Here is a 25613-nt window from a genome sequence, read left to right as displayed (position 1 = left end):
AGCTAGCTAGCTAGCTAGCTAGCTAGCTAGGTAGCTAGCTAGCGAGCCAGCTAGCTAGCTGGGAGGCGTAGTTATTGGCAGCTAATTAGTGGCGCGGAAGCCTGGACAAGGACTTGTTGAAATTGTAGACCCTCGAGTTGCGGCGCTAGTGTCTCTAGCTAGCTAGCTAGCTGGCTAGCTAGCTAGATAGCTGGAGACACTTTCGCTAGCCTTTGGCTAGCTGGAGTGTGGAGCTAGCCGCCTCTCGGCTAGCTAGCCGGCTGGCTAGCTAGCACGCACATGGTGGCTAGCTAGCTGCTAGGCAGCTAGCCAGCACGTATTTGTTGGCAAGTCAAGTGCTAGGCAGCCAGCTAGCTAGCTAGCTAGCTAGCTAGCTAGCTAGCTAGCATGGAAGTGGGGGGGCCCCCGCCGCGGCGGGAGGGCGGGGGCGGGCCGCGGGGGCCCTCCCGCGGCGCTGTGCGCTGGAGCTTCTTTAGGACTCCGCGGCACTTGGCCATGACGGGACTGCTCCTCGGGCTCTCCTTGCTCGCGGAGCTCAATGTTTTCTTCTTGATGACGGCCCTGGACCTGCACGCCACGCACTGGGTCAACCCGCTCCGGCTGCTGCTCCTCGGGCTGCTGGCCTTCCCCGCGGTCGCGGAGTTCTACGCCCAGCTCCAGCGCAGCAGCAGCAGCAGCAGCAGCAGCAGCGGCGGCGGCGTGGGGCCCAACGTCTTTCTTTTTGTCTTCATTTTGGCGGCAGAAACCCTCGTTGCTGCCAAGTACGGCAGAGACAGATTCCACTACAAGAGCCCCCCCAAAGATGTCCTGCTTCCCTGGATCCTCGCTGCTGCTCTCTTCGCCGCCTGGTGCTGCTCCTACTTCAGCCAGCAGCAGGGGGGCCCCCCTCCCCCGGGGGGCCCCCAGGCGCAGGGGGGCCCCCCGGGGGAGGACGCGGAGAAGGCTTGCGAGGGGGCGTGTGGGGTGTTTAGGACTTTGAACAACTTCAAACGGTCTGCTGCCAGACTGCTCCTCAAAATGCCGCCCCAAGCCTGCTTCATTCCTCTTCTTTACTTGGCCAAAAACTACTACTATGGAGAACCCCACACCCCACAGCCAGCTCCCTAGACACCCCCCGCGCTCGACAGACACCCCACGCGCTGTACAGACACCCGCGCAACTCCAGACACGCGCCCCAGCCACGCCCACACCCGCTGCTGCTGCTGCTGCTGCTGCTGCTGCGGCGGCGGCGGCGGCGGCGGCGCGGCGCAGCGACGGCGGGGCTTAGGCCGCCAAGCGCGCAGAAACTACCTAGCAGCCGCGCTGCAGCAGCTGCAGCAGCAGCAGCAGCAGCAGTGCACTTTGTGTTTCTAGAGGCTCCGAGGCGAAATGCCCCAAGAGCCAACTGGCTAACAAACCAAATCAACTGGAAATTTACTCTTAATAGAATGAAACAGCAGCTCCGGTGGACGTTCACCCCAAATGCCCCAAAACACCTACAGTCTCCAGCTGCTAGGGACACGCAGCCAGCAGCAGCAGCTAGTCCGACGTAGCAGCAGCAGCAGCAGCAGCAGCAGCAAAAGTAGGCTCGAACGAAATAGAACTAAAGCACCAGCGGGACTCGGCTTTTGCTGCTGCAGCACGAAACTGAATTTGCAGCTAGCTAGCCCAACTAGCCACTGGCTCAGAGGCAGCCCCTAGAGATGAAGAGGCACAGCGAAGCAAGGGGCGCCTGCAGCGCACGAGCAACAGCAGCAGCAACTGCTGCTGTTGCTGCTTCTCCTTGCTGCTTCTGCGCGAGTTTGAAGCGCCTGCAGCTGTTGGCCCTCTGCGCCGGGGGCGGGGGGCTGCTGCAGCAGCCCAGTTTGTGCCGCAGCAGCGCACTTTTTGCTGCAGCAGCGCATCTTGGGCTGCAGCAGCTGCGCACGGCGCCTCTCGAGGCAGCAGCAAGAAGACGCTTTGCTGCTGCAAGTCTCTTGGCTTAACGCATTAGGCCGTTCGCCTTCGGCCTTCAGTTGCTGCTGCGTCGCTCTGCTGCTGCGCTGCTGTGCTGCTGCGCTGCTGCCTGCCATGCTGCAGAGTTCAAACTCTGCAGTCACTGGCTGAGCAGCAGCCCAGCGGCAACCCCTGGCTAGCCAGCTGGCTAGCCAGCTAGCTAGCCAGGGGGGTTGAGCTTTGGCATCGCATAGGAGCATGGGTTGGCTGTAGCTAGCTCACGCACAGCTCTTGCAAATATAGAAAGACGAAGTGCTGCACCGCAGCCTGGAGTTGAAAGCTGCTGCTGCAGTTCTTTCCCCCAAATGGCATTAGAGAAGGGATCGGAGGTGCTATAAAAACAAAAGATAATATTTAAAAATTAGAGTTTGGAGATGAGTGGGAAAGCTTGCTGTTTGAGCTCGCAGTTGAGCGCTAAGTGCTTGCTGTACTACTGCGCGGGCGGAGAGCAAGCAGCCCAGTGCAGCCGCTGCAGAAAAGAAAAAGTCCTTTTTCCCGATTTTTCTTTAAGTTTGCCAAATGATTAAAAATTAAGTCTTCGTGCAGACTAGTTTGGAACCTGAGCCGCCCGTTGACTGCGGAGCTGCCGCAGCTGCCAGGGTCACCTGGAAGTGAAGGGCTCGGCCGGGCCGCAACTGCTCGTCGCATGAGATCCTTTGTTTCAACTGGATCAAATTACACTTTCAAAAATAATATTTTGAAAAGAATCTTTTCATTTGGGCCGCGCGCATGCACCGTTGAGACACGTTGCCGGAGCCCGGAGGCGCCAGTGGTGCTGCTGCGCTGTGAAATCGGAGGGAAGCGCTGAGCCAACTGAGGAGCCTTTGAAAGATCTCCATTAAAAAGGTCTTCAGGAGTTATCTTTTGCATAAATGCCAATCTCTATGCTCTTATCTCATTGCTGTACATTGTTCGGGTCGCTTCATGGTGGGCCGCGGCCACTGGTAGCCGCCACGGGAAACCGAACATAGGGAAGCGCAGCGGCCTCAGGCGTCTTCAGTTTTCCAATTAGGTAATTTTCAGAACATTAGTGGACTTCTTAGGAATGCAAAGACGCAAAAGGATTTACTGGACTGAACAACACGCGGCAGGTTCAAGAACAGCTGCTGACGGTGGTGTGCAGAAGGTTCCCCGACTTGAATTAAAAACTTGCAAAGGAGGGAGTTGTGCACGCGGAGCAGAAGCATCTGTGCATTTCTATGAATTGCGAAACTGCTGAGAAATCCCCTTCCTTCTGCTTCCCAGTGACCACTGGACTCCCGAGGAAACGTATGTCCGGAGCCCCATCCTATGATCGCCGCTGCAGAGTTTCAGCCCACCTAGGCGATTCTTCTAGGTAGCTTCTGCTTATAGACCTTCAGTGGCAGCTTCCGCCGCTTCTCTAGCCAGAGAAAAGTCTAATATGGGGCAGCTGCTGTCGCTGGGGCCCTCGGGGCTCCCATTTGAGCTCCAGGAAGGAGCCAACATGTGGCACGCGCTCATTTGGGGAGTGGCCATCGGGCAGATCGTCTTGGGGATTTTGTATAACATTTTCGCCGGCGAAAACCCGTGAGAAACTGCTAGAAGAAGCAGTTTCGCAGCAGCAGTTCAAGCACGCCACGGCGCCTGTAGCTGGGTTTTACCGGCTAGATCCGGCACTTCTTTCTCCTTTCTCGGCCCTTTTATCTTCCTGTCTGAGCCCGCTTTAATACTAGTAATGCATTATGATATATATTCTGCATGCAGGCTCCCTTGGGGAAGGTTTCGAAGCCGCACGAGCCCCCAGTGGGGCCCGCTGGTGCCCACCTGGGCAGCGTGGATGCTGCAGGAATTGCCTTCTGCACTTATACCTGCTGCTGTGCTTCTGTGGTCTCAGTTTTGCCACGGTGGGTCTAGCAGCAGCAGCAGCGGCTGTGGGCGTTGGCTGCTGCGAAGGGCTCTAGCGGGTTCAGCAGCAAGCAAAGTTGCTGCGGCAAGTTGCTGCTGCTGCGCCCCACGCCCATACGCTTTGCTTATATGCTCTAGAGGACTGTTTTCGAGGCTTTTTTGTGCAGGAAAGCTGCTTAATTTGATCGTTGTGGCGGCTTTCACGGTGCACTACTTGCACCGGGTGTTCATCTACTCGCTGCGGCACTACCGCTTTCCAGAGTGCCGCCGGCGGGATACAGTGCCTCTGCTGCTTCCGTTGTCAGCTTTTATGTTTTGTTTCGCAAACGGACTGGCGCAGAGCCTCAGCGGCTGCTACTTCAGCTACGCGAGGGAAATGCGGGGCCTGCGGTACCTGTTTCCCAACTGGGCGCCGCAGGAAGACAGCGATTTGGAGCTGCTGCAGAAGACCAGCCTGTGGGACACGCTGGCGCTGCTGCGTTTCGCAGTGGGACTCGTTATTTTCGTTTATGGAATGGCTGTGAACATCCTCGCAGATGAGCACCTGCTGCAGCTGAAAACAGTGCGTGCGCAGGAGGTCGCGGCGCCGCACGGCGCAGCCGCTTCCCCCGCAAACAACGAAGGAATTGTCACTTTGAGAAGGTCTTCACGCATTGCGGCCAAAAAGGACGGAGATAACTTCGTTACTTTCAAGTACAACGCCCACCCACACGGCGCAGGCCTCACCGCATACAAGATCCCGCGGTGGGGGTGGTTCAAGCAGGTTTCTTGTGCGAACTACTGGGGAGAAATCTGCGAATGGTTCGGTTTCGCAATAATGTGCAATTCTGTAGTTGCCTTGTCCTTCGCTGTCTTCACTCTTTTGTTCCTCGGACGCCGCGGAGTCCAAACGCACAAGTGGTACAAAACCCGATTCGCAGGGAACTACCCAGAGAACCGCCGCGCGGTTATTCCATACGTGCTGTAACTAATATTTTATTTACACTTGTTAAAATGTGGAAGGGAGTCTCGCAACATCGTGGGCCGCACGTTTCATATTGAAATGTCACGGACCACTGAGTGCAGCGAGGAGGCGCAGCTGACTCGCTCGATTTGCTGTTGTTCTTTAGGCTGAGCTGTAGAGTAGTGTTTAGACAATTGAAGATAATTAAGTTTAGTGGCCTACTTGACTTGTCTGTCGCGCGATCTAGGCGCCAACAGCTTACCACGACTCCCGGGCGCCCGCTACGGGGAAACAGAGTGAGCGAGGCCCGGAGATGCAGCAGTAGGGGGCGCTGCTTCTCTCTGTTCTTTTCAATTTTAGCGCTTATTGCTTATTGTGAATTTATATACAAGTTTTAACCGTGGCAGAATTGCGAGCTCGCAGTTTCACCCTGCTGCCACAGATGCCTCCGCTCTGTGGCACCGCCGCCTCCCGGACACGCGCCCGAATCCAAGGAGATCTAATTTCCAGCCCAAGGCACTTTTGCATTATTTTTCAGCGTTGAGTCGGCAACTCCGCAGAGAAATCTACGCATTTTACGCCAAGAAAATGCGCAGCAGCCACCAGCAGCAAACATCTACTTCACCATGACTGTGCAACTCTCCGCAGCAGACCAGACCATCTCGCTACGGGTCGCCGCAGCGGAAGCCCCGTGACTTTCTCGCCTTGGCCTCAATTTCCAGCATCAATAAACACATTAGAGCCAAGTGACACAAGAATAGAGTAAATACGCCTCCCCTCAGTCTCCAGCAGCCTGCCCCTGAGGGTCATTGGGCAATGAATAAGCCACGTGCTCTGGGCTTGCCCGAGCTCCGCCGCTCGGGAAGAACACACTTATTCGTATAAAAATTAACAGGCAGCCACGCTCCTAGCGCACACTGACGCGCCGCCGCCGCCGTTTCGCCGCAGCCCCACCAGCCAAGCCGGCGGTCCAACAAATCGCATAAGCACGCAAAGGCGCATGCTCGCCCGTTCTGCCCTGCTTTCGCTGCGCCCCGCAAGCCCTCGTGTTCTAGGCGATGTCGTGCACTACAGCCAACAAAAAAACGCTAGGTTTCTGGCGCGCTCCTTAGCAACACCGGCCCCGGGGGCCCCGCCCGTGGCTGGGGGCCTCCGCCGGGGCCCGTGCAGATTTGCAGAGCCGTAACTCAGCCCTAAGTGCTGTCAAAGCTACCCTTCTGAGGCCCCACGAATGGCGGCTCGGGCGCCGTCCCCAGTGACATGCAACAGGGGTTCTTTCTCGTTCGATGTGTCTTGCTTACGGTCACACGGCATACACCTGAAAGTTGCAGAAGGGCATTACCTCTGCCTCTTGCCGACCGCTTCGGGCTGTCATTTCTTCTCGTCCCTGGCCCACGTTCTGGCCTTCTGGCCGCAGGGGCAGCAGCTGCTGCTGCAGCTGCTGCTGCGGGTGTGGCGAGCCGGCTGCAAGTGTCGGTGGGCTGTGCTGAGTGGAGGCCTTGGAATACAGCTGCCGAATGGGCTGCTTCTCTGGCCTCCAGAGAAATATGGTTTCTTCGAATGGCGAGATCAGACTGGCGCCGTCACTGTACGGGCCTGTGCCTAGAAACTCCCTTACTGGCAGCCTGTCTTGCAGAGGCAGAGGCTGCGCAGGCGCCACTGCAGGCGGCGGCACGAACTCTGCCAAGTGCATCCAGTGGTCCTTGAAGGGTGCACAGGGTGGCTGGTTGTCGTACAAGGCACAAAGAGCATCCGCATCAAAGCACGACTCTGGGGCTTTGGCCCACATCGACTCGCACGCGAACAGCCACAAGGTGTGCACCTTCTTCAAGTGTTGAAACGACCTTTCCCTACCAACACACGACCACAAAAATGCATTCTAATGCACCACTTGCAACTCAGCCAGCGCTGCAGATCTGAACACTACTTGCTACCCAAACAGCTCTCGCTGCCGCGCCCTCGCGCCAAGACCCACTTCAGTGCCAGCATGTTATTAGTGTTGCTCTTTCCTGCCATCACATGGGTCACGCCGGGCTCGTCGAAGCGTCTGTACACTGTAGCCCCCAAACGCTGCGCCAGCTCGGCTTGCCTCTCTTCACAGTCAGCTACCAGACTGCCGGGTGCAAAGGACTTCCTGTAGCCTGTCAGGAACAAGCCAACACCGGCTAGCACGCGTGACTGAAAGCCGCTTATAATTGTGCCAACGCTGAGAGCCACAGGAAACCGCAACCACACAACAACACCTGCGTTTCAGACAGATGGAGCCGTTTCCCACACGCACACAAGGGCCGGCAAGCAGCAAAGTTTCCTCAACTCGCCCGCAGGCCTTTACAGGCGACGCCAAACTGCTACTCCTTAAGCGAAGCAGGAAGAGTACAGCAGAAGCTGTTCGTTGCGGGTAATGCTGCCTTATGGGCAAGCAGCTATGCAGCTAGACGCCGCTTTTCGTTTTCTCACTTGGCGTTCCAAGGATCCTTGAAGAATTCCTGGTGGACCTTTAGGAATATATTAATCATGTGCTGCATGTGTCTGTCCCAGTCATAAGGTCTGTTCAAATGTTTCATTGCAGCCGGTACCGGTGAAGGCCTGTCTAGAGCCGTGGCCCTTTGCCTCGGGTTCTCAGCTATTGCGGCTAATGTTTCCTCTAAGGGCAAGTGAGGGTAGTGGGCTAGCAACTCAGGCCTCGACGAGTCAAAGAAATCGTAGTGCTGCGCCTTCACCACGTGCGAAACGGGAAGATCCGTCCAAATGTTCTGCCGGTCATCAAATGCAACAACACACCGGCGGTCCAGGTCCCCGTACAGACACCGCACTGTTTTGTTTTCCGTCTGTTCTCCTCTCCCCGACGACTCCCGCGCAACAATGCTGCAGAACAAGCACCCACAGGCAAGCACAGGCCTTTATGCAGAGGCCCCGCGGCATTTGCACTTGTGCAAACAGCAAACAGCTGCACTGCATGCGCGTCCGCAGCCAGACACTGCCGCCACAAAATGCCACTTTTAAGAAAAGCTAATGCAGACAAAGGCGGCCCGCAACGAGCTGAGCTGCCTCCACAAAAGCAGCGAAAACAAATGCACAGCAGCAGCTGCTGCATACACTGCCCAGCGTTCAGCCTCAGCAATAACAGCAAATACATCTGCCCGCAGGCCAATGGCCCTCCACCGTCGCCATTAAATTGAAGGCAACAATTGAACAACTCCCTTTGCATGATATATTTGGCGAGCCAGAAGCAGCAGAAATGCTAAGGCCGCGCGCAACTTGCAATTGGGAACGCAAATAAACACAAGGCCATTGCGCATTAAGGTCAGCTGCTCTTCGTCAGACACCAGTTCCTCCCCATCTTCAAGTTGGCGCTGCTGCACAAGCGCGCCGCTCCGCAGCAGCAGCCTTTGATCCGAAGTGTCTCTGCTGCTCCTAAGTGTTTCCCCAGACGCCGCTGCTCGCAAGGCACTGCGCAATTGAGACCCCTTTGCCGTGCAAATAAATACTGCTGTAACCTCTGCTGCAGCGAGCGGCAATTGCCGCAGCTGCCTCGCCGCCTTTATGGCAATTCAGAGCAACACAGCACTTGCATTCCACGGAGAAGTCCAAGAAGCTCAAGAAGATTTGCCACTGTCACCCGAGGCCCCTGCGCCTCCCATGCAACGTTCACTAGCCGCATGCAAGAGGTCACAGTGCTTTCTGCAGGCTCTGCAACGCTGCGAAAGACCTGCTAGGAACTGCTACGGGCTCGCGCTGCTGCTGCAGCTGCGGCAGCAGCAGCAGCAAAATCCAAGACAGCCTGCGGCCAAGGTCTCGAACCGCCGAAGAAGCAGCAACTAAGGCCTGTGCACGGCACGCGTCCAACCCCTCGCAGCGACGCTGCACGCGAGCCTTGTGTGTGCAGGCCGACAGGGTTTTCACAAGCGATGAGACTGGAATCATTCTCTGCAACTGGAAATGCACTGCCACCAACCACACAGCCCCGCTAGGCCGACACAGACTGAACCGTGGAACAAAGACAACGGATATCACAGCAAGACGCGAGCGCAATTCAATTCATTGCAGACTCTCCCGTGGCAGTGCTGTCCTTCAGCATCGCGCCCTGTTGCTGCTTAGTTCGCTGATCATCGGCGTGTTTGCATGCGTGCCCTGCTGCTGTGGTTTGCTGCGTTGCGCTTCACGAGCTAAAGCCCGTAGCTACCTTTTGCATGTAGCAGCCCTTTGCCGCTGCAGCTAACGGGAACGCGGGGAGCTGGCCTCGCTACGGCAAGCCAGGCATTTCCCCGTGCAAACGCATGCGGCGTTTTCGATTTGTAAAGCCCTGCGGCTTCTCGCAGTCGAGCCACAGTCGCTGCTACAGGCATTTTCACACGCGGCACAGAAACAGCATTACTGCCAGGCGACAGCAACAGTAGGCGGCTACCACTGGCCCATCCCTTGCGATTCCCCTCAAGTGCATTTCAGAAAGCATGAACAGCTGGCTGAAACGAGACTGCGCAGCGCGCACAGCTCGCGGAAAGGCTATTGGAATAAACCCAACCCCGCTGCGGCGATCACGCCAGTTTCACTGCAACCCCTCGGCCGCCGTCTCACAGTTCGTGCACAGTGAACGCATGCATGCTTCGCATGCATGGGTTGCATGCGTGCGTCGCATGCATGCGTCTTTTTGTGCCGCTGCAGCGAAACTCGTGGCCACGAACCGGTGCTGTTTCTAAAGGGCGTCGCCGGCGGGCGGGGCACTGCCACATGGAAAGCACTTTGGCACTTGGCGAAATTCAATTCTTACGAAACACCTGGAGGACGGCGAGAGGCTTTTTTCAGAGAGTCAGAGGCGGAGTTGAGTTGAAGTTGGCCGAGTTCACTACACAGCTTATACAGGTTCCGCTAGCATTTCAAGTGGCGGACGCCGCATGCATCCTTTGTTCCCGCTACGCCGTGCACGCACCAGCGCTCCCCTCTAGCTAAGCAGCAGCAGCAGCAGCAGCAGCAGCACAGCAGCAAACACCTACCGGTCGCCGAAAAGAGACCTGTCGGGATCCAGAATGGCCACCACCAGGTCCGCGTACTCCTGAGTCGCATTCGTGTAAATGCTAAGTTCAAAAACGGGGGCCAGAGCTTTCAGAAAGCGCCGCAGTCCCGGCCGCAGCTTCAAGTAGTATACTTTCCTGTTGCAGGGCAATTCGAACTTGTACACTTCCGGCAGCCCGTCTTCGTCGAGCCAGTCTTCAAGGGCTATGTTGTAGCCAGCCACTCCCACGGCTTGTGCATGCAGCAGCGTGTTGTCGAGGTCCAGCAGCAGCGGCAGCTTCCCCGACAGCAGCGGCTGCCGCCGCAGCTGCGGCGGCAGCACGCTAGGGTCCCACTTCGCCTGCTGCTGCTGCTGCTGCGGCTGCTGGCAGGGGCTCTCTTGGGGCTCCTGCGGCTCAGGCTGCGGCTGCGGCGCCTCGGTGGCTTCCGCCGATAGCGGCTGTGCTGCTGCCTCCTGCTGCTGCTGCTGCTGCTGCCGCTGCGCACTAGTTTCAGCCCGCGCCCTCGCGGCCAACCTGGGGTCCCGCCGGACGGTGCTAGGCGCTGCTGCCGGCGGCTGCTGCTGCTGCTGCTGAAACGGGGGCGAAGCCGGTTGTGGCCCCTGCGCAACGTGCTGCGCGGGATCTGCAGCAGCCGTCAGCGCGGGCGCCGGCTTGCCCACAGCAGCAGCAGCAGCAGCAGCAGCCTGCGGCGGGAAAGCCGCAGGTAAGCCCTGCAGCTGGCCCAGGGAAGCTTGCTGCAGCGCCTGGAGCGCGGGGCCCTCCTCATCAACTTCCCCCTCCTCAACTTGCGATACTTCACTCATTTCTTCCGCCTCGAGAGCTGCAGCCCCCGGGAGGGCCCCGTTGGAGCGGGCCCCCGGGGGGCCCCCCTCGGGGACCCTCTCCTCGACCCCGCGAAGCGCTGCGGGGGGGAGCTGCTGCGGGGGCGCAGCAGGCGCCTCGGGCAAGCGCACGAGCTTACACACTTCATTGTAAGCTACACAGAAGCGCCTGGGGCAAATTCTGCCAGTGTAGTAGTCAATTATCTGGTCTGCGTAGACGCTGCAGCAGACAGCAGGCATGCTGCAGCCCTGCAGCGGCGCTGCACAAGCCAGCTGCCCGTCCACCACCTCCATAGCCCCCACCCTCCCCCCCAGGCCCAGAGGCGGCACTCTCGCGGCCCCCGGGGGCACCCCGTGAGGCAGCAGGCCAGCCCGGGCCTCGTACGGGGCTGCGCGTTCCTTACGGAGGCCCTGGCCTTGGTGGCGGCGCCTGTGCGGCGCTGTGGAATGCATAGGCACAGACCCGTGCGGCGGCTCGGCCTCTCTCTCGGGCCTTGCGCGGGCCTCTCGCGGGTTAAAGTGACGCGACTCTTGCCCGGGGACTAACCCAAGGCCACTTTTCCACTGCTGTTCATGCGATTCGGCAATTGTTGCGCGCTGGCTGCCCCGCCAGCCTCCGCCACCGCGGCCCCTGCCCCGGCCTCTGAATCCATCCCTCATCTGTTCAACAAATCTGGTGCTTAACTATGTTTATGTTATGCCTAGAAACCGTGTAAGCAACCCAAACTCTCTGCAACGGCTCCTAAAGAATGCCCTCCGACACCTGCACACTAAGTGCTGCCACGCCACACGCAAGCGCAGAAGCCTGCTACAGTGCACAGAGCGCCCGGTGGGCTGCTTTACGAGAGACTTGCTCGTCTCTGCTCCACAACAACTGTCTGATTATTTCATGATTTTGAAGATCACATGCCTCTCACATCAAATCAAGGAGAAGCGGCACTTGAACCACCCTGCTCACCCTGGTGCGGGTGCTTCCTGCATACAGCCCCGCGGTACCTTCATCCTGGCTGTCTGGTGGCACCAACCGCTATCTTGATGGGGCACTTTGCGTTACACTAAATTTTTTATGATACCTACTGTTGTAATACTTTCAAATACTACTCATTCTTTGATTTAAATCGGCCCGACTGGAAAGTTGGACACTTGGAAAAGCTGCACGAGCCGGCCTACGGGGCACACCAGAGCGGTAACCTTTTGTGTTTTTTGCAAGTTGTAACCTGATACTATCCACCTTTGCTCCAGTATGCCTTAAATTGATCAATCCTGATATCAGAAATTCTTAGGAGCGTGTCTGCGCAAAGTCTCGATGAAGCCATTATTGGGTGCAGTTGCAGTGCGTCTGTTCGGTGCAGTTAGTGAGGTGCCCGAACAATGACGTGGTAAGGCTTCTCTTTTCCATAGTGCCTTTATTGGAGCAGAGTCCTTCTTTAGATCCGAACTGGCTGATTTATTAACAGCCGTAGCCGGTAGTCCGTAGAGTGGCTTGCAACAGCGTGCCCTGCTAAACGGGCAGTTGGCATAGATGCTGCGTTCATTTCAGAGCGCAGTACTTTTAAGTGAAGTACCAAGTTGAAAACTTTGTATTTATTGTCTTTCTGTGTAGAATTTGTCCCACTCGCTCCTAAAATTTCTTCGGAAGCATCTTGTACACGGAGCTGGGCTCCCCGAGCTACTACTGTTCAAATTGTTCCTATTTTAAAAAATAAAAGATCAATTAGTTTTTTTTTGTAAAATTCTCTTCTGAATAGATTTCATAGAAAACGTTGTTTCCATCTCGACTCTACAGTTTAACTTATGGAGTCCCTTTTTATTAAAAACCAGTACTGTGTCTCAAGCGGGAGCTTCGTTTGAGTTTTGCGCGTGCCATACAACCACATGATTATAGGCTATATGGGGCGCCAAATTCCAATAGACAGCGAAGGAACGTATATGTTTTTAGATTGATTTTTTCGGGAAATCAAAGTGGCATAGGCAACGGCCAGTGGGAGAAAGCTGAAGCTAAGGAACAGCCAATGCAGCGGCGATGGCAACAACGGACCGGTTGACAACGAAAATGGGGTGCCCTAACCGTGCTCTAACCTTTGTTGTTTTTTCGATGGCCTGAGCAAAAGTTAGCGGATGTATGTCCATTCAATATTCGAGTGTGGTGCTGTGCTCCTTTCTACATGATCCGGATCACCTTTTTCACCCTGAAGGAAACCTTCTAGTTCTCCTCGTTTTCGTTCTATTTTGTCCTACGCCGAATTTTGTCACGCATCGACAATCTGACATTGCCTGGAAAAAGTTAGACAAAAGAGAGATCGCTGGCGGGGTCCAGAAGCCGGCATGTTGGTCTCGCCCTTCTCCTGCCGCGGCGCCTACATTTGCTCTCAGTTGCTTTTCGTTTACTTTTGCGTCTCAAAGCTACACTCCACACTTCGAACGGAATATAGTTTGCAACTATTTATGTTTTGGGAGTAGCACATGCAGGCGAGGGGCCTCACTACTGTCATGCCTACATCAGATAAATAATATTGTCGCGGCATTTCTTAGGTCCAAAAGAGAAATTTAGGTTTTTCAGCTACCAAAGATTTAGCGTGGGCCCCCGTGGTTCAGGCTGCGCTTATCGTAAGTAGGCTCTACAGAGCTTTACCCATGAAATCTGCCCTTAGGACCTCTGATGCTCCATGCTTTGCTATGTTAGTGTGACCTGGCGCCTAGGAATCCTACACAGGAAATATCTGTAGCTCACTAGAAAGACAAAAGAAGTACAGCGTGACTTGAGGACTGTGTCTCGCGTTGGCGTTTCTGTTGCTCAGAACTGAGTGCAAACCCACAGGAGCATGAAGAGTAGTTCTTATACTAAGCCGTAAGATTGAGGCCGCTTGCTGTTAGTGCTGCATGCGGCACTCCTAGAACATAAGCAGTTTGCAGATTATGTGCCGTTTAAAGTATGAATCGTACCTTTGAGGCAGGAAGGAAGCGAAAGGCAGGTGAGTGCGGCAATAAGCACCGCGCGAGCTGGTATTCCAGTGCCTAGGCAGCACCACCAGAAGGTGCAAAGCCGCTTACGCTGAAGCTTCCCGGGGGCCATGCTGTGGCAGTATTGTCTAGGTAAACCTTCAATTTTAGGTGGGTGAAGGGCCTAGTTTCTGTGATATCTGTGTAATGCAGTTCGTTCTACGATGATTTTGCAATGATTCGTTCCACCTCGAGGAGCGTCTGGTGTGCCGTCCACAACCGCACGCGAGAGCCAGACAAAGGTATGGTTGTGTAAACAGTGTTTGTGGAGTCAGCAGCTCCATGAACTTTCCAAAATCAAACCGACTAGGCAGAAGAAAAAAACTGGCATGGAATCAAATAACGGGGAACCTGCAGAGGCATGTATACGAAAGCCAGCGGCTACCTACCTCGGCACATGCCGACTAGTCTGCGGGGGATACCAGAAAATGAGTTTCAAGAGTGCCACACGACAGCACCGACAGCAGTTAGCCGCTTGTTGTATACCAACATACCAACAGTTATGCGGGAGCAAGTGCACCAAGGTGCGCCGATTGGCAAATCCCCCTACGCTGGCATTTGATGTCTGGGCAGAAGGGTGCTCGGGAGTAGAATATGTGGGAACTGAGCTGCAGCAATGAGGAGTGACAACAATAGTATATTTTGCGCTGAAAATTGTCTAAACTGAGGGCCAAAACAATTTTATGGAGCATGTATCCGCTGCGCCTTCTTTGGAAGAAGTAATCAATTTTACTTCAACCGCAGCTTCCAGCTTCTCTTACGGGAGCTCCGGTAGGAATACTAAATCATTGTGACGCTTCAAACAGCTCTCCTGGCCCGCTTGATACTGTTTTCTGAGGGCCCCTTGAAAAAGAAAATTTCCTTCTCTTTTGCTGCCCTACTGCTAATGATTATCGCTTACGGTTGGGCATATTCTATCAGACTAGAACTACTGCTAATGATTATCGCTCACGGTTGGGCATATTCTATCAGACTAGGTCCGTGAACATGTTCTCTGTTGCTACGTTACCCTCATCAGCTCCCTGAATTCTATTTACAAACTACCAACCAACGGCAGAGCTTTACGAGACCCTCCATTTACGGGAGTAGCTTTTCACAACTTCTCCGAGAGGAAACGTTGCTTGCAATTTACACACGAAATGCTTGCTCCGCTTTTGAGTGAATAGCCAGCCGAAACAGATGTTTTGTCGCGAAGTGGATTCTTCGTGCCACTGCATTGCTGATATCCACCTACTCATCCATAGTTAATTAAGTGAAATGCTGTTGTCGCTTGCCTCGCTGGGGCTGTTATCCGTCTTCATTGGCCAATATAACATGCTTCACATAATAAAACCAAGAATATAACACGCTTCACATAATAAAACCAAGAAAATAATTGAGAAGAGGCAAGCTGCTCCTGCGTGAGTACGACTATTGCTGCTTAAGGAGAGGTATTCTGTTGCAGCTGCGTGCAGAGCTCGACGAGAAAGCTGACGTAGTCATTACATGACGAGAGCAGTTGAAAAATGAAACAAGTAGCATTACGCAAAAGACCATTAAATTTCAATGAAACAGCTCGTCCTAAACGATGTTAAGGAGCAGCTTGGACCCCAAGGAATGAAAGGCGAGAGCCGCTTCGCACACACTCAGAGCACTTTAAGGTGCGACGGCGAAACAGAAGTGGGTGATTCAATAACTACAGCCGAGTGAATGTGTAAGAGCAGAACAATAATGGAAATTACAAAGCTTATAGCGTACGTGAACATGTGCGAGCAGGAGGAAAATGAGGGAAGATACGTAGTCTATAGTGGTGTTTGACCACCGATACGACATGCGTACCAGGAAGCAATGAAGTAAGGGATGCTCTCTGAGTTTACCCAAAAGATGAAAGGGCGATTGGGAGGCCTTAGGAAGGAAAATGCATTAGCGCAAAACTAGAAACAGAAGCTCAGAGTCTCCAAAGGAACTTGGAGAACACCCCTTTCTCCAGGCGTCTTCAGCGGGCACGGGCACAGATCGCATGTGAAGGGAAAACAAAAGGCCATGCTCTTCTTAGATATCTTTCGAAAGTGCTAAATGCTCTAAAGGGAGTGGAGGAAGTATTGATCACTCAACGGAGTTGGACGCTTCCGCCATACCCGCACTCATGGAACTGTCATGGGGCCCTGATCCGCTCATTGCATCTATGCGCCCCAGTGTGACATTGTTACAGGCTTTAGGCCGTGCAGCCTGCTTAAGAAAGATACGAGAAACCGCTTTTCCCGCTAACAAGCACGGCCGAGTGTGTATTTCGATGCATGCATGCTGGGCCCCATCGACCGCCCCACGAGTAACGGGGCTGACGCGGCTCGTAAGATTAGCGAAAGACGAATAATAGGCAGAATATATAACCCGTCTCTCTCTCTTCTTCCGACAATGCCCTTCTTTGATTTCTTGCGGCGCGGCGACCAGCGTGCCGACGGGTGCCGCCAGCGACGGGGAGAGTCAGTCCGGGGTGGTCGTTCAAGATGTGCGTCATCGGTCTCTGTAGGGAAGGATGATTCGCCTGCAGTTGCCCGCTGTTCAGAGAAAAGCAGTGGATTCTTGGGGGTCCCAGGCCTGGGCTTCTTTGGTGGCTCGAAGGAGTCGCAATCAGCTTCCAGCGACGCTCCGGCCGCTGTGGACAAAAGAGAAAAGGCTCGTTTAGATACTCTGGCAAGAGAAAATGAGCAGACACCAGAGCCTCCAAAGAAGCCACAGTCAGTATACACTTTGTTCCCTCTGGCTTTCTGCTGAAGCCCAGCACAGTGTTCTCGCACTGCGTACTCGCACTGCGTACTTCAACGAGCGTCCCTTCTTCTGGGCGCAAATATTTCCACTTTGAATTCATGAAAATAAAACGCACTGCCACATATTGCTGGATATATGCTGGAATTCATGGCACAATGCATTGCTGCTTGTGCATCGGTCCAATACCGCAGACCCACGCAGCCAATACCCTTTGAGCATTTTTCTCGAGAATGGATGAACATCTCCGGTCAAGACACTTTTGATGGGTTCCGTTTGGAAGGTGCAAAACAGGTAAGTAGCTGCCTCCAGCTGCTTTTCCCGCAGCTTCTCTTCGAAAGGTTGCCACTGGTGTGGCACGAAAGACTTGGAAGGGCTGGTGAATATGTTACTGTTCCTTGGTGATCCAGGTAAATAAGTACCTCCAAACGTGCCACAGCTTCTGCCTTGGGACCCAGCTACGTGAGTCTGGGTACTCGTATCAGTTTGGCCCAACGGTGGCAATCTCGCCCCCCCCAGATCCAAGCCAGGGCGAGAACGCCCAGCCACCGCCGCCGCATTTTTTTGCAATGGCAAAGCTTGGCACGGATGGATCGCTTCAAGGCAGGTGAGATGGCGCGGAACTAAGAAAGGGTGTTCTATTGCCGTTTCAGGCACAGGCAGAACTTATTTGTGAGCCGGTCGTAGCCAATGTCGTGCCAAATATACATACATCAGCACTCAGAATCGCGCAGATGAATGATTTATTCCAATGCCATTCATACTGATTTAAGGCCAAGTTTTCATTCAGTAGCATGCGCTACGCACGTTTGGATCGTGGCTTTTGACTGTCCAGACTTATAAAGACTCTCTGCCAGAGTGCAGACCTCAAATTGAACTTCAACTCGTCTCTCAAAGACGAGCAGCGGAATTTTTATGAAATTTCCCTCGATAATACAGGCCGGGACTGGGCCTCGTCTTTGAAGGTCGCCTGGCAGTGTACGCGAAGAGCTCAGAATACGAAAGTCACCTGCAGCAGTCGCTTGGTAGCTCTTTTCTTTACAACCAGGAAAACAGATTTCTCAAATTATCGCGCAGTTCGTGAGGGATACGGGGAAGCTTACAGTGTGTGTGCCAATGCAGCCTGTTGGATTTTGGACGGAATGTTTTCTCAAGTACTGACTCCAAGGCTGCAGGCCGGCTGCGAAATAACTTACGTGGCAAGTTGACCGCTGCAAATAACTCACAACTCAAGGGTTTTAGTCTTCATGTTTGAAGAGTCTGCAGTTTCTTTCTTCGCGAGAGCCTGGTGCAGTTCCAGGCTTTCTTGTGCCTCATCTAAAACGATCCCTGTTTTGCTGTGCGTCACAGGGTGCCAATGGTGCCTCGATGTTGGCTGTGGGGGGCCGTTACAACCTTGACAAACAGTCGGTTGTCTCATGTAAGTTGCTTTGTGCCTAGACTACAGGCTGGACTTCAACATGGTTGAAAACTGGGTAGCATTGTGAGTGAGGGTTTGAATGATACGGCTGCGATATCTGTCGGTTCGTGACTTTACTGTGCTATTCCCATGCAATATTTGCAGGTCAACTGAGTCAACAGCCAGATTTCAAGTCTCCTGCGGGTCTTACAAAGCTTACGCACACCTGCAAAGTGCAGTATGCCAGAAAGGTACGGCTACGACGGATGAGTGCACTTTGAACAAAGCCCAGCCGATATTGGCGTTTAGAGGATACTCGTATTGATAGTTTCTTCCTGAATTGATGATCCATGTGTGAACTTCTCGACAGCTGCGGGAATGTAGTTCTGTTGATCTAAACATTTTTAAAAGCTAGTGCACCCAGCCAATAACACCCATTCGACTGGGTTATTTCTTTCACAAGAACGCGCAACTGCTACATTGCGCGATGAGTAGATTGAGGCTTGCTTTCAGGTTACAGACAGGCTCTCCATGGCGTCGGAGTTCGAATATAGCCACCCAGAAACTGAGTCGGCGTTGAGAGTGGTACACTCCCGCACGCATTCATCCAAAAGAGAATGCTGACTGTGTAGACTTGTGGGGTAGACCTCGTTGGGTCTTGCGATGCGATTGTGTGCACGCATTCATCCAAAAGAGAATGGTGACTGTGTAGACTTGTGGAGTAGACCTCGTTGGGTCTTGCGATGCGATTGTGTGCAGGGTTGGGAGTACCTCTTCCGCCAGGCTCGAGTACAGGGGCTCATAGACAGTTGCGGGCGAATATCTGTCTTTGCACAAGACTACAACGGATTTGGCGTTAGTGGGTTGATAGACTATTGGAGGGGCACGTACAAGTTCGGGTTCCTCATGCACGTCGTACCCCCCCCTGAAGCTTCGCCGTCGCAGCCACAAAACTAACTGTTCTTGGCCTCGGGTTGTGAGCTACGCAGTCACTATCTATCTGATACTTTGTTCCCTGGCTGGCAGAGGTGCACCCTCTGAGGCTAGTTCACCTGACTTCCGCTCTCTCTAAACATGTGCCTAACTTAACTTTGTGCATCCCGCAAAGTAACCTACATGCAGCAGGTCCCGTACTAGAGAACACGCAGATTACTAAGACGGACAGACAGGTTGGAAAAAATAGCTAATCACTGTTTGATAAACGGCGAGCTCTTGCTCGGCCAGTAGACTCGGCGTACTGGACCCCACGAGTTGAACTCACACGAAGGGCCAGATATTTTCATCGCGGGCGCCCGACTAGCCAACGAATATTAGATATGGCGCCCAGGATTTACATCCACTTTAGGCATGGCCCGCTCTGGGTGCCTATACTTTGATCGCTCACAACAAAGACGGGCCACGGAGGGCTCCAGCGTCCTCCCTCTACATTCCCGGCATTAGAGGGTCTTCTGAAACCTCGTCTGGATCAGGAGACTCTGGCACGGGCTCCAGAAGATGGGGCTTCCTCTGGGCGTCCTGCGCAGTCAAGTCTGGCACTGGCTCAACACCGGCGTGCTCCAGGTCCAGTGGGCTGGGCGCCGGGGGGAGTACCGGGGCGCTTGGTTGGCCCAACCGTTTGTCCCCAGCGCTGCCCAATCCTTGTACCATCAACCCCAAGGCTGAGATCGCGGCTCCGAAACTCGTAATGAGCTGCTTTACACCGAATGGATGGGGTTTGGGCCTCCCGAAGCACGGCTCATCTGGTAGCTTCGGTGGCTCAGCAACTTCCTCATGAACCTCTGCTTCTCTTGGATTCCCGTTCTCGGAAAATTGTTCGCTGCCTGCCTCCACGCGCTTCTCGACTCTCGTTCCCTCACCGCTAGAGGAACCCGCCTGTGCGCCCCTGAGGCTTCCCTGTGGCTGGTCCATTTTCACGCAGATTGGACAAAGTGACGCTCCTCAAAAATGTAAAAAGTACCGAGCTGTATAGTTCAAAAATAAAGTATAGTAGCGCAAAGTTGCACTTCAAAATATGGTGCTCCGCGGAAGTTACAACTGGACGTTCGCTCACCGGTAGAGGGAGCATGCTGGCGGTGCGATCTCGCTCGCGTTTTGGCAGGCGGGTGAGCGACAAGGAAAGCGGCACGCAAAGCGCAAAGCGGTTGCGAAGGAATAGTACGTCACTACAAAGTTATAAATATAGATACTATTTTTTAAACACAGATTTCCATCTATTTTACTAGCTCCACGCGTGCTGCCTCCTAGACTTACACTTGGAACAGGCTGCACGTTAACGGTCTACCTGGTTAACCCAATCGACGGAGGCGCTCTGCTTCAATCTGACAACCTTCTAATCGCTTCAATGGCGACAAACTAAATTTAAATTTAACTTTAAGGATGGTTTGCGAATGGCAGAGGGATCTAGGCAATTTGAAAGATCGAAAGGGTTACTTCATGGTCGCGGTGTGTATATGCGCGTCGAGCATCACTTCCACAGTAGTACGCCATTAAACTGGACCCATGAAGACACAATAAAGTTCTCAAGTTTGATAAAGGTGGTCCAAGAGCGTCAACATGACAATGCGCTGACGACGTTTTTAATCATTGTTGTATACTCAAATTGGAACTGCAGTGTGGAGTATGAAACTTTCGTTAGATGTATCGTTGGGGAAGTCGTATCAGGCCTAGTGAGCCAAAGGTATCGCTATGTCACGTAGATGCCCTTGCGCAGTATTATGTACTTAAAACAATGCTTAAATCGAATCACGTATGTTGGGGCCTGGCCAGTGTCCTGGACTAGGGTTTCTTCGGCATGCGCCCATGCTTGGATGGGCTAAAGAACAGCATTGTGAACTTGCCGAAAGTAGAGCCATGTGAGCATGCTGTCCGACTGAACAGTTCGAGGGAACGCCGTGAGCGTATGGGATGCAAGACTTGATTCGCTTCTGTAACCCCAAAAGGGTACTTGATATTTGCAGAACAGCACCCCCGTTGCTTTCTCTCCTTGCACATCTAAGTATCAATAGTTTTAGTGTAACTGGTGCATGGCTTTGTTCCCACTTGCGGGGTAGTAGCTCTGCCAACTGTTATATGGTATGACGCAACACAATACGCCTTAGTGAGGCAGGAATTGAGAAGCTTCGCAGTTAGGTACTGGTCAGCACAGGCCTCAAACAAATTTTGAAGAAGCAGCAGTGCTGAATATTCCACTTTACAGAAGGAAATGTATTGTCGCCTAACCAAAGGATCCGCTATAGGGAAAGCACATGTTTAATGCTTGTGGTGATTCACTTGTTAAAAGTATTTGTGAGCGCCATCGGATTGGGAAAAAGCAGCCGTAACGTCTAGCTGAACAATTTAGCAGCACCGCCACTTTTTCTCTTACCAGTATGCCTAACCAGGCATGAAATTATAACGCTATCGGGAGTGTCCGCGGCCTGGAAGCATGAGAGTAAAGAATAAAGCTAGGCGATGCTAGTTTGTAGCGTGTTAGCTGGGGAGTTTCTCTACTTCAGTAAGGCCTTATCAGGACGCTACACAAAGAACTGGAAAAAAGATAGCATGAAGCAAATTGAACAGGATTTTAAACCACAGCCAGGATCAGCTTGGGCAAGAAACCACCGGAAATGAACCCGCAATACTTTGAATTAGGAACTGTCACAGTCTCGTACAATTTATAGCTTTTCTGAATAGGGACATGATGAATTGACCGAAGGCACACTGCATTTAGATCTTGCCCAGCCATATCAAACCTGACTAGGGCGAAAATGACTGTCCATTCCCCACAGGACCTGCACAAATACAGGGAGACTAGCGATTTTGGCTCTGGGCTTTCTTAAAAAGATTCACTACTGGCAAGCATTACCACCTGAGATGTGGCCTGCAGATTCGAATACTGCTCGCTCCCTGCGTAATCTTGGCCTTCACTCCGTGGGCTGGCAGGCGCCTCTCTTCAAGCCGTTCTCTGCACTGTTGCAGCTTTAAAAAATTCATTCTTTTTCTAGCCTTTACCACAATTACCTGTGCATAAGAATATGCAGTGCTCTGGAGATAGCGCAGCCGGCTCTAATATCCTCAGGGGAGAATGACAGCCATCAATAACGGTGTAAATCTAGCGAAGTGGCAGCAATTTCAATTACACTCGAGAGCGGTCACAGGTGCTTCTCATTTTTTTCCAAGCATTTTATGTATGAGTTTGCTTCAACGTACTGCTGCTCCTGGGATACGGGGGCAGCTGCGTCAGTGTGCTGCCCATTCGGAGTGTTGCATAAATAGGGGAACCGTCTAGTGCCCTTTATTCGCTAGTGTGTACCAAAAATGACGTGCTTTTGTATCAGGACCCAAGCTTGAGTAGGTCTGAACAGGTAGAGGCTACAGAGGAAGCTCACATGAGGACGACTTCGTGAAAAATAAGCTATAAATCACCAAGCACTGCCTTTTAAGAGAGGATCCACAATACGGCACAGCCAATGGCCAGGTAATCAGGATGTGCATAGGGACGATTTGAACTTTTTTCCAGAAAGTGAGAAGCTGTCTGGTGTGCTTGGTACTTTGACATTGGCGTAAAGCCGTGGGCTTCTACACAGAAGCGCTTCCGCAGCAAATGATAAGCACAACTTTTCGGAGTAGTGAGAAAAAAGCCCAAAGATTATTATCGCGTAAACTTAAGAAACAAGCAGTCAGTTAAGCTGACCTGCCGGCAAGAACCAGCAAACTGATCGCAGATGATGCGACACGTGCCTGTTGCGCACATGGAACTGCGTTCTGGAGCGAACACACACAATTCGCACTAGTAAGCTTTACTGACCAGAAATCGCTTGTGCCTGTAATATATTTCATTTGAATAATTCAAGACTATGTGTGTACATCTCTGCATGTGATCAGAACCAGTAGCCCTGAGCGGCCAATATGCTATGTCTTGTACGTTGAAGAGCCCTTCGCCCCACACCTCGAAGCTCTAGCATCATGGTCACCAACTTATTTGTTTAAATCGGCTTTAAGAATCTATGGATGTCTCACTGGCAGGGAAGAGGTCTATCCTGAATGCCGCTGGCGAAAAGTCTCTCATCCATCAATCGACGCTACATGTCCCCTGGCATCGTCTGCGTGGCGGCACAGGCAACAACTACACGAGTTACAGCCGGCATCACCGTGACATGTGTCAGCTATTAAGTAGGTTAATGCCATAGCTGCTGTGTTTCAATGGTGTTACTGCCGCCGGCAGCAGCAGCCGCCGGGGGCTGTTTACGTTCCGTAACAGAGATACTAACTGCGTTTACAAAGAGATTCGCAACTGTGTCGTTAATATGTGGCTTGTCGAAAATGAAGTTCGGGACCTCTTCGGTGGTCTTGCCTCTTCACAGCTTTACCCTTTTGGGGAGCTCTCCGTGTCAGATGCATACCCGTAACGACGTGGCTGCTACAACAGCTCATCGTAGTTTCGCTCGTATGCGTAGGATGCGGCAGCAGGAGCCACTGGTCCCGAGTGATGAGAATTCCACGGAAGAAGCAGGCGCTGACGATACGCTGACAGTTGTACAGCGAGTCCTGGCGGTAGGGGAACACTAAGCCTCATGGTGGACCAGCAAACCTCACTGGGAACAAGTACGTTATGTGTGACTTCCTCCAGGACAAGGTCGAGGCATGACGTGGCTGCGTGCGAGACTGCTGCAGGCAGCACAAGGCCTAGCTACACCACGTAGCAGCGCCTTCTGGGCGTCGCAACGAGAGCAAGTGCTAAAGTTGCTGGAGAAGGGGCAGCTTTCGCTGTCCACTGCCTCCCTGCTAGTTGCAGCTTTCTCAAGGACGGGCGAACTGACGCCGCCCGTAGCCACCACAGTGGCCAAAAGACTAGGTAAGGCATTCCGAGCTGCCGCGCGAGGAGGCGCTGCTCCTCTACTGCTGGAGGAGAAGCAAGCTTCCCAAGAAGAGGCTTTGTCGGAAACCGACGAAACGGACTTTCGAGTCCATTTCTCAGATGCTGCGACAGTTCTCCTCGCCATGAAAGAAGCAGATCTGCTGACTGACAGCTCCGTGGAAGCTGCAGCTCAAGCACTGCTGCAGGAGTTGTTGAACTGCGTGCAGCTCCAGTGGGCTGTTATGACTTTCAGTCAGCTGCGCCGGCTTTTGCTGCTGTTGGGGGCCATAGCAGAGCCTTTGGGCCTTAGCGCAGCAACAGCACAGGAGCTGCTAACAGTGACAAAGAAGCAGCTGAGGAAAATGCAGAAAAGCCGCCAACTGGTCGAGGAGAGACGCTTCGGCGAAAGTATTGCATTGCTTTGGCCCTTAGCAATCATTTCGGACGCCCTAAAGCTGCCGCTTCCGGATAGAAGGAATCATCAAGCAGCAGCTGGCTTCCCTGCATGCAGCAGCACAGAAGATGCCATGGAGTTGCTACGAAGAGATAGAGACATAGTGCTGCATCTTTTGAAAGACCATCTTTACCGTGCGATTTCATCTCGGCTGCCTTGCAGTGCCTTCGACCTCGCGCTTGTCAGTGTGCTGCTGCAGCTGCTGCTGTTGCTGCCGAGCTGGCTGCACTGTGCTGTCTTCTCTTGTAGAGGTGCGTCACGTGAAGTGTTACTGTGAACGCAGTGGGTCAGTGTCAACATGTGTGTGCTCAGGGCTTTGTTGGATTAGACCGACTGGGTCAGCAAATAAGTGCAGAATACGTATTAGCCGCCTTTTCTGCAGCAGCCGGAGAGGCGACTGCTGAGCAACTTTGTCGTCTAGGGAGGGATATCCTAATGACAGGAGCCCGCCAAAAAGCTCTGTGGGATATATTCGCCGTTGCAGCGGATGCTGCTCTCCGTCAACTGCAGCAACAAGATGTAGGTGAACAGCAAGGCAATATACCCGATTTTGTCGAAGCAGAATTGCGTCAGTTACTGCACTTTTGTGGCCGAACGAATTAGCCATTCTGCACCTATTTCCAATTTTTCTCGGCAGTACTGACAACAATTTTTCCTCCGTGCATTTACCGGATAATAATTTATCTTTACCAGCCATATGCGATTCAACGGAAATTGACGTGGCGCGCCTAGCACACAGTTGATATTTTTTTGACAAATATACACTTAGGACATACATATCAATCGCTCGCTCCTGCGCGCATGGGCTAGAGAACGGGTTTAAGAGTTTTGAAGAAGCCAAAAGTCAGGTTACTTTTTTAGTGACGACGCGCTTCAGCTATGTTGCAAAGCGGCTAAGAGAATGCAAGTTGGCGACGACCACCTTGCAGTAGTGCTTGTAAGCATCAGCAAGTACTGGAGCACCAGAGAGCCAAGAAAGCCCGTATAATTCTGCTTCACCCTAAAAGAGTGATCAGCCATTTTGTGTCGCCATCTAAATATTAAAGTAGAGGCAAGTGACAGGATGCTACCCCAATGTGAAACTAATGTCACTGGAGGTTTCTGTGCCCAAAGCCCCAAGAGCATTTAGGAATTTGCTCAGTGTCGTTCAGTGAACACTTTAGAAGGTAGGAGTTACACCGTACCCTAGAAGGGAACATTTCAAAATGTGCGCCACCGTCAGCAGACAGTCTACGCGCTGGTTTTCCAAATCCCGAGTCCACAAGCTGCTCTCTATTTTCTTCGATTCAGCTGCCAAAAATGTTAGCGGTATGGAAGTTGACTTTTGGTTCTGTTCTCTGAATTTTCCATTTCGTGGGACAGTGGAAACACCACTGCTAGAGAATTTTCGATTATAGCAGGCAGTTGCAAGCAATGGCTGTTTTCTGGGTTTCCTTTCAACGGCCATTTTCTATTATTGCTGCTATCTGCCTGCATATTCTTGAGTTGGCACTGTCACGTGCTGCGATGATTGTGCAGCAGTGAGAGGGCTCTTTCTACTGAATGACAGCGTGGGCTGCTCCT

General features: G+C 53.0%; 6 protein-coding genes across 6 annotated transcripts in view; 4 read left to right on the top strand and 2 right to left on the bottom strand.

Moving 5' to 3' along the window:
* The window catches only part of ETH_00020770 (phosphatidylserine synthase, putative), a gene marked incomplete at both ends in the record, with an annotated part of 2163 nt that extends 1056 nt beyond the window's left edge, over positions 1 to 1107 (top strand). Inside the window, one exon of the mRNA XM_013377702.1 lies at positions 477 to 1107. Coding sequence (XP_013233156.1) covers positions 477 to 1107 — 631 coding nt within the window. The remainder of the gene's footprint in view (positions 1 to 476) is intronic.
* A 2586-nt stretch (positions 1108 to 3693) lies between these two features.
* ETH_00020765 (3-oxo-5 alpha-steroid delta 4-dehydrogenase alpha 2, putative) lies at positions 3694 to 4807 on the top strand (the record flags this gene model as incomplete). Its single annotated transcript, XM_013377701.1, has 2 exons — positions 3694 to 3839; positions 3979 to 4807. The coding sequence occupies 2 exons, from the start codon at positions 3694 to 3696 to the stop codon at positions 4805 to 4807; spliced, it is 975 nt and encodes a 324-aa protein (XP_013233155.1).
* Positions 4808 to 6086: 1279 nt separating this feature from the next.
* Positions 6087 to 11276, bottom strand: ETH_00020760 (NLI interacting factor-like phosphatase domain-containing protein, putative; the record flags this gene model as incomplete). Its single annotated transcript, XM_013377700.1, has 4 exons — positions 6087 to 6633; positions 6759 to 6989; positions 7241 to 7648; positions 9775 to 11276. 4 exons carry the CDS (start codon positions 11274 to 11276, stop codon positions 6087 to 6089), a joined length of 2688 nt encoding a protein of 895 aa, XP_013233154.1.
* Positions 11277 to 16010: 4734 nt separating this feature from the next.
* On the top strand, positions 16011 to 18717 carry ETH_00020755 (eukaryotic porin domain-containing protein, putative; the record flags this gene model as incomplete). The annotated part of the gene is made up of 9 exons (XM_013377699.1): positions 16011 to 16333; positions 16556 to 16655; positions 16772 to 16968; positions 17197 to 17339; positions 17484 to 17560; positions 17712 to 17781; positions 17926 to 18011; positions 18274 to 18345; positions 18520 to 18717. 9 exons carry the CDS (start codon positions 16011 to 16013, stop codon positions 18715 to 18717), a joined length of 1266 nt encoding a protein of 421 aa, XP_013233153.1.
* A 465-nt stretch (positions 18718 to 19182) lies between these two features.
* On the bottom strand, positions 19183 to 19668 carry ETH_00020750 (uncharacterized protein; the record flags this gene model as incomplete). The annotated part of the gene is made up of 1 exon (XM_013377698.1): positions 19183 to 19668. The coding sequence occupies one exon, from the start codon at positions 19666 to 19668 to the stop codon at positions 19183 to 19185; it is 486 nt and encodes a 161-aa protein (XP_013233152.1).
* Positions 19669 to 22941: 3273 nt separating this feature from the next.
* On the top strand, positions 22942 to 24653 carry ETH_00020745 (uncharacterized protein; the record flags this gene model as incomplete). Its single annotated transcript, XM_013377697.1, has 3 exons — positions 22942 to 23292; positions 23413 to 24231; positions 24363 to 24653. The coding sequence occupies 3 exons, from the start codon at positions 22942 to 22944 to the stop codon at positions 24651 to 24653; spliced, it is 1461 nt and encodes a 486-aa protein (XP_013233151.1).
* Between the last annotated feature and the right edge of the window lie 960 nt (positions 24654 to 25613).

This window comes from Eimeria tenella, genomic scaffold (assembly GCF_000499545.2).
Source record: "Eimeria tenella Houghton genomic scaffold, Eth_scaff6, whole genome shotgun sequence".
Lineage (NCBI taxonomy): Eukaryota > Apicomplexa > Conoidasida > Eucoccidiorida > Eimeriidae > Eimeria > Eimeria tenella.
This window is presented reverse-complemented; position numbering and strand designations above follow the sequence as displayed.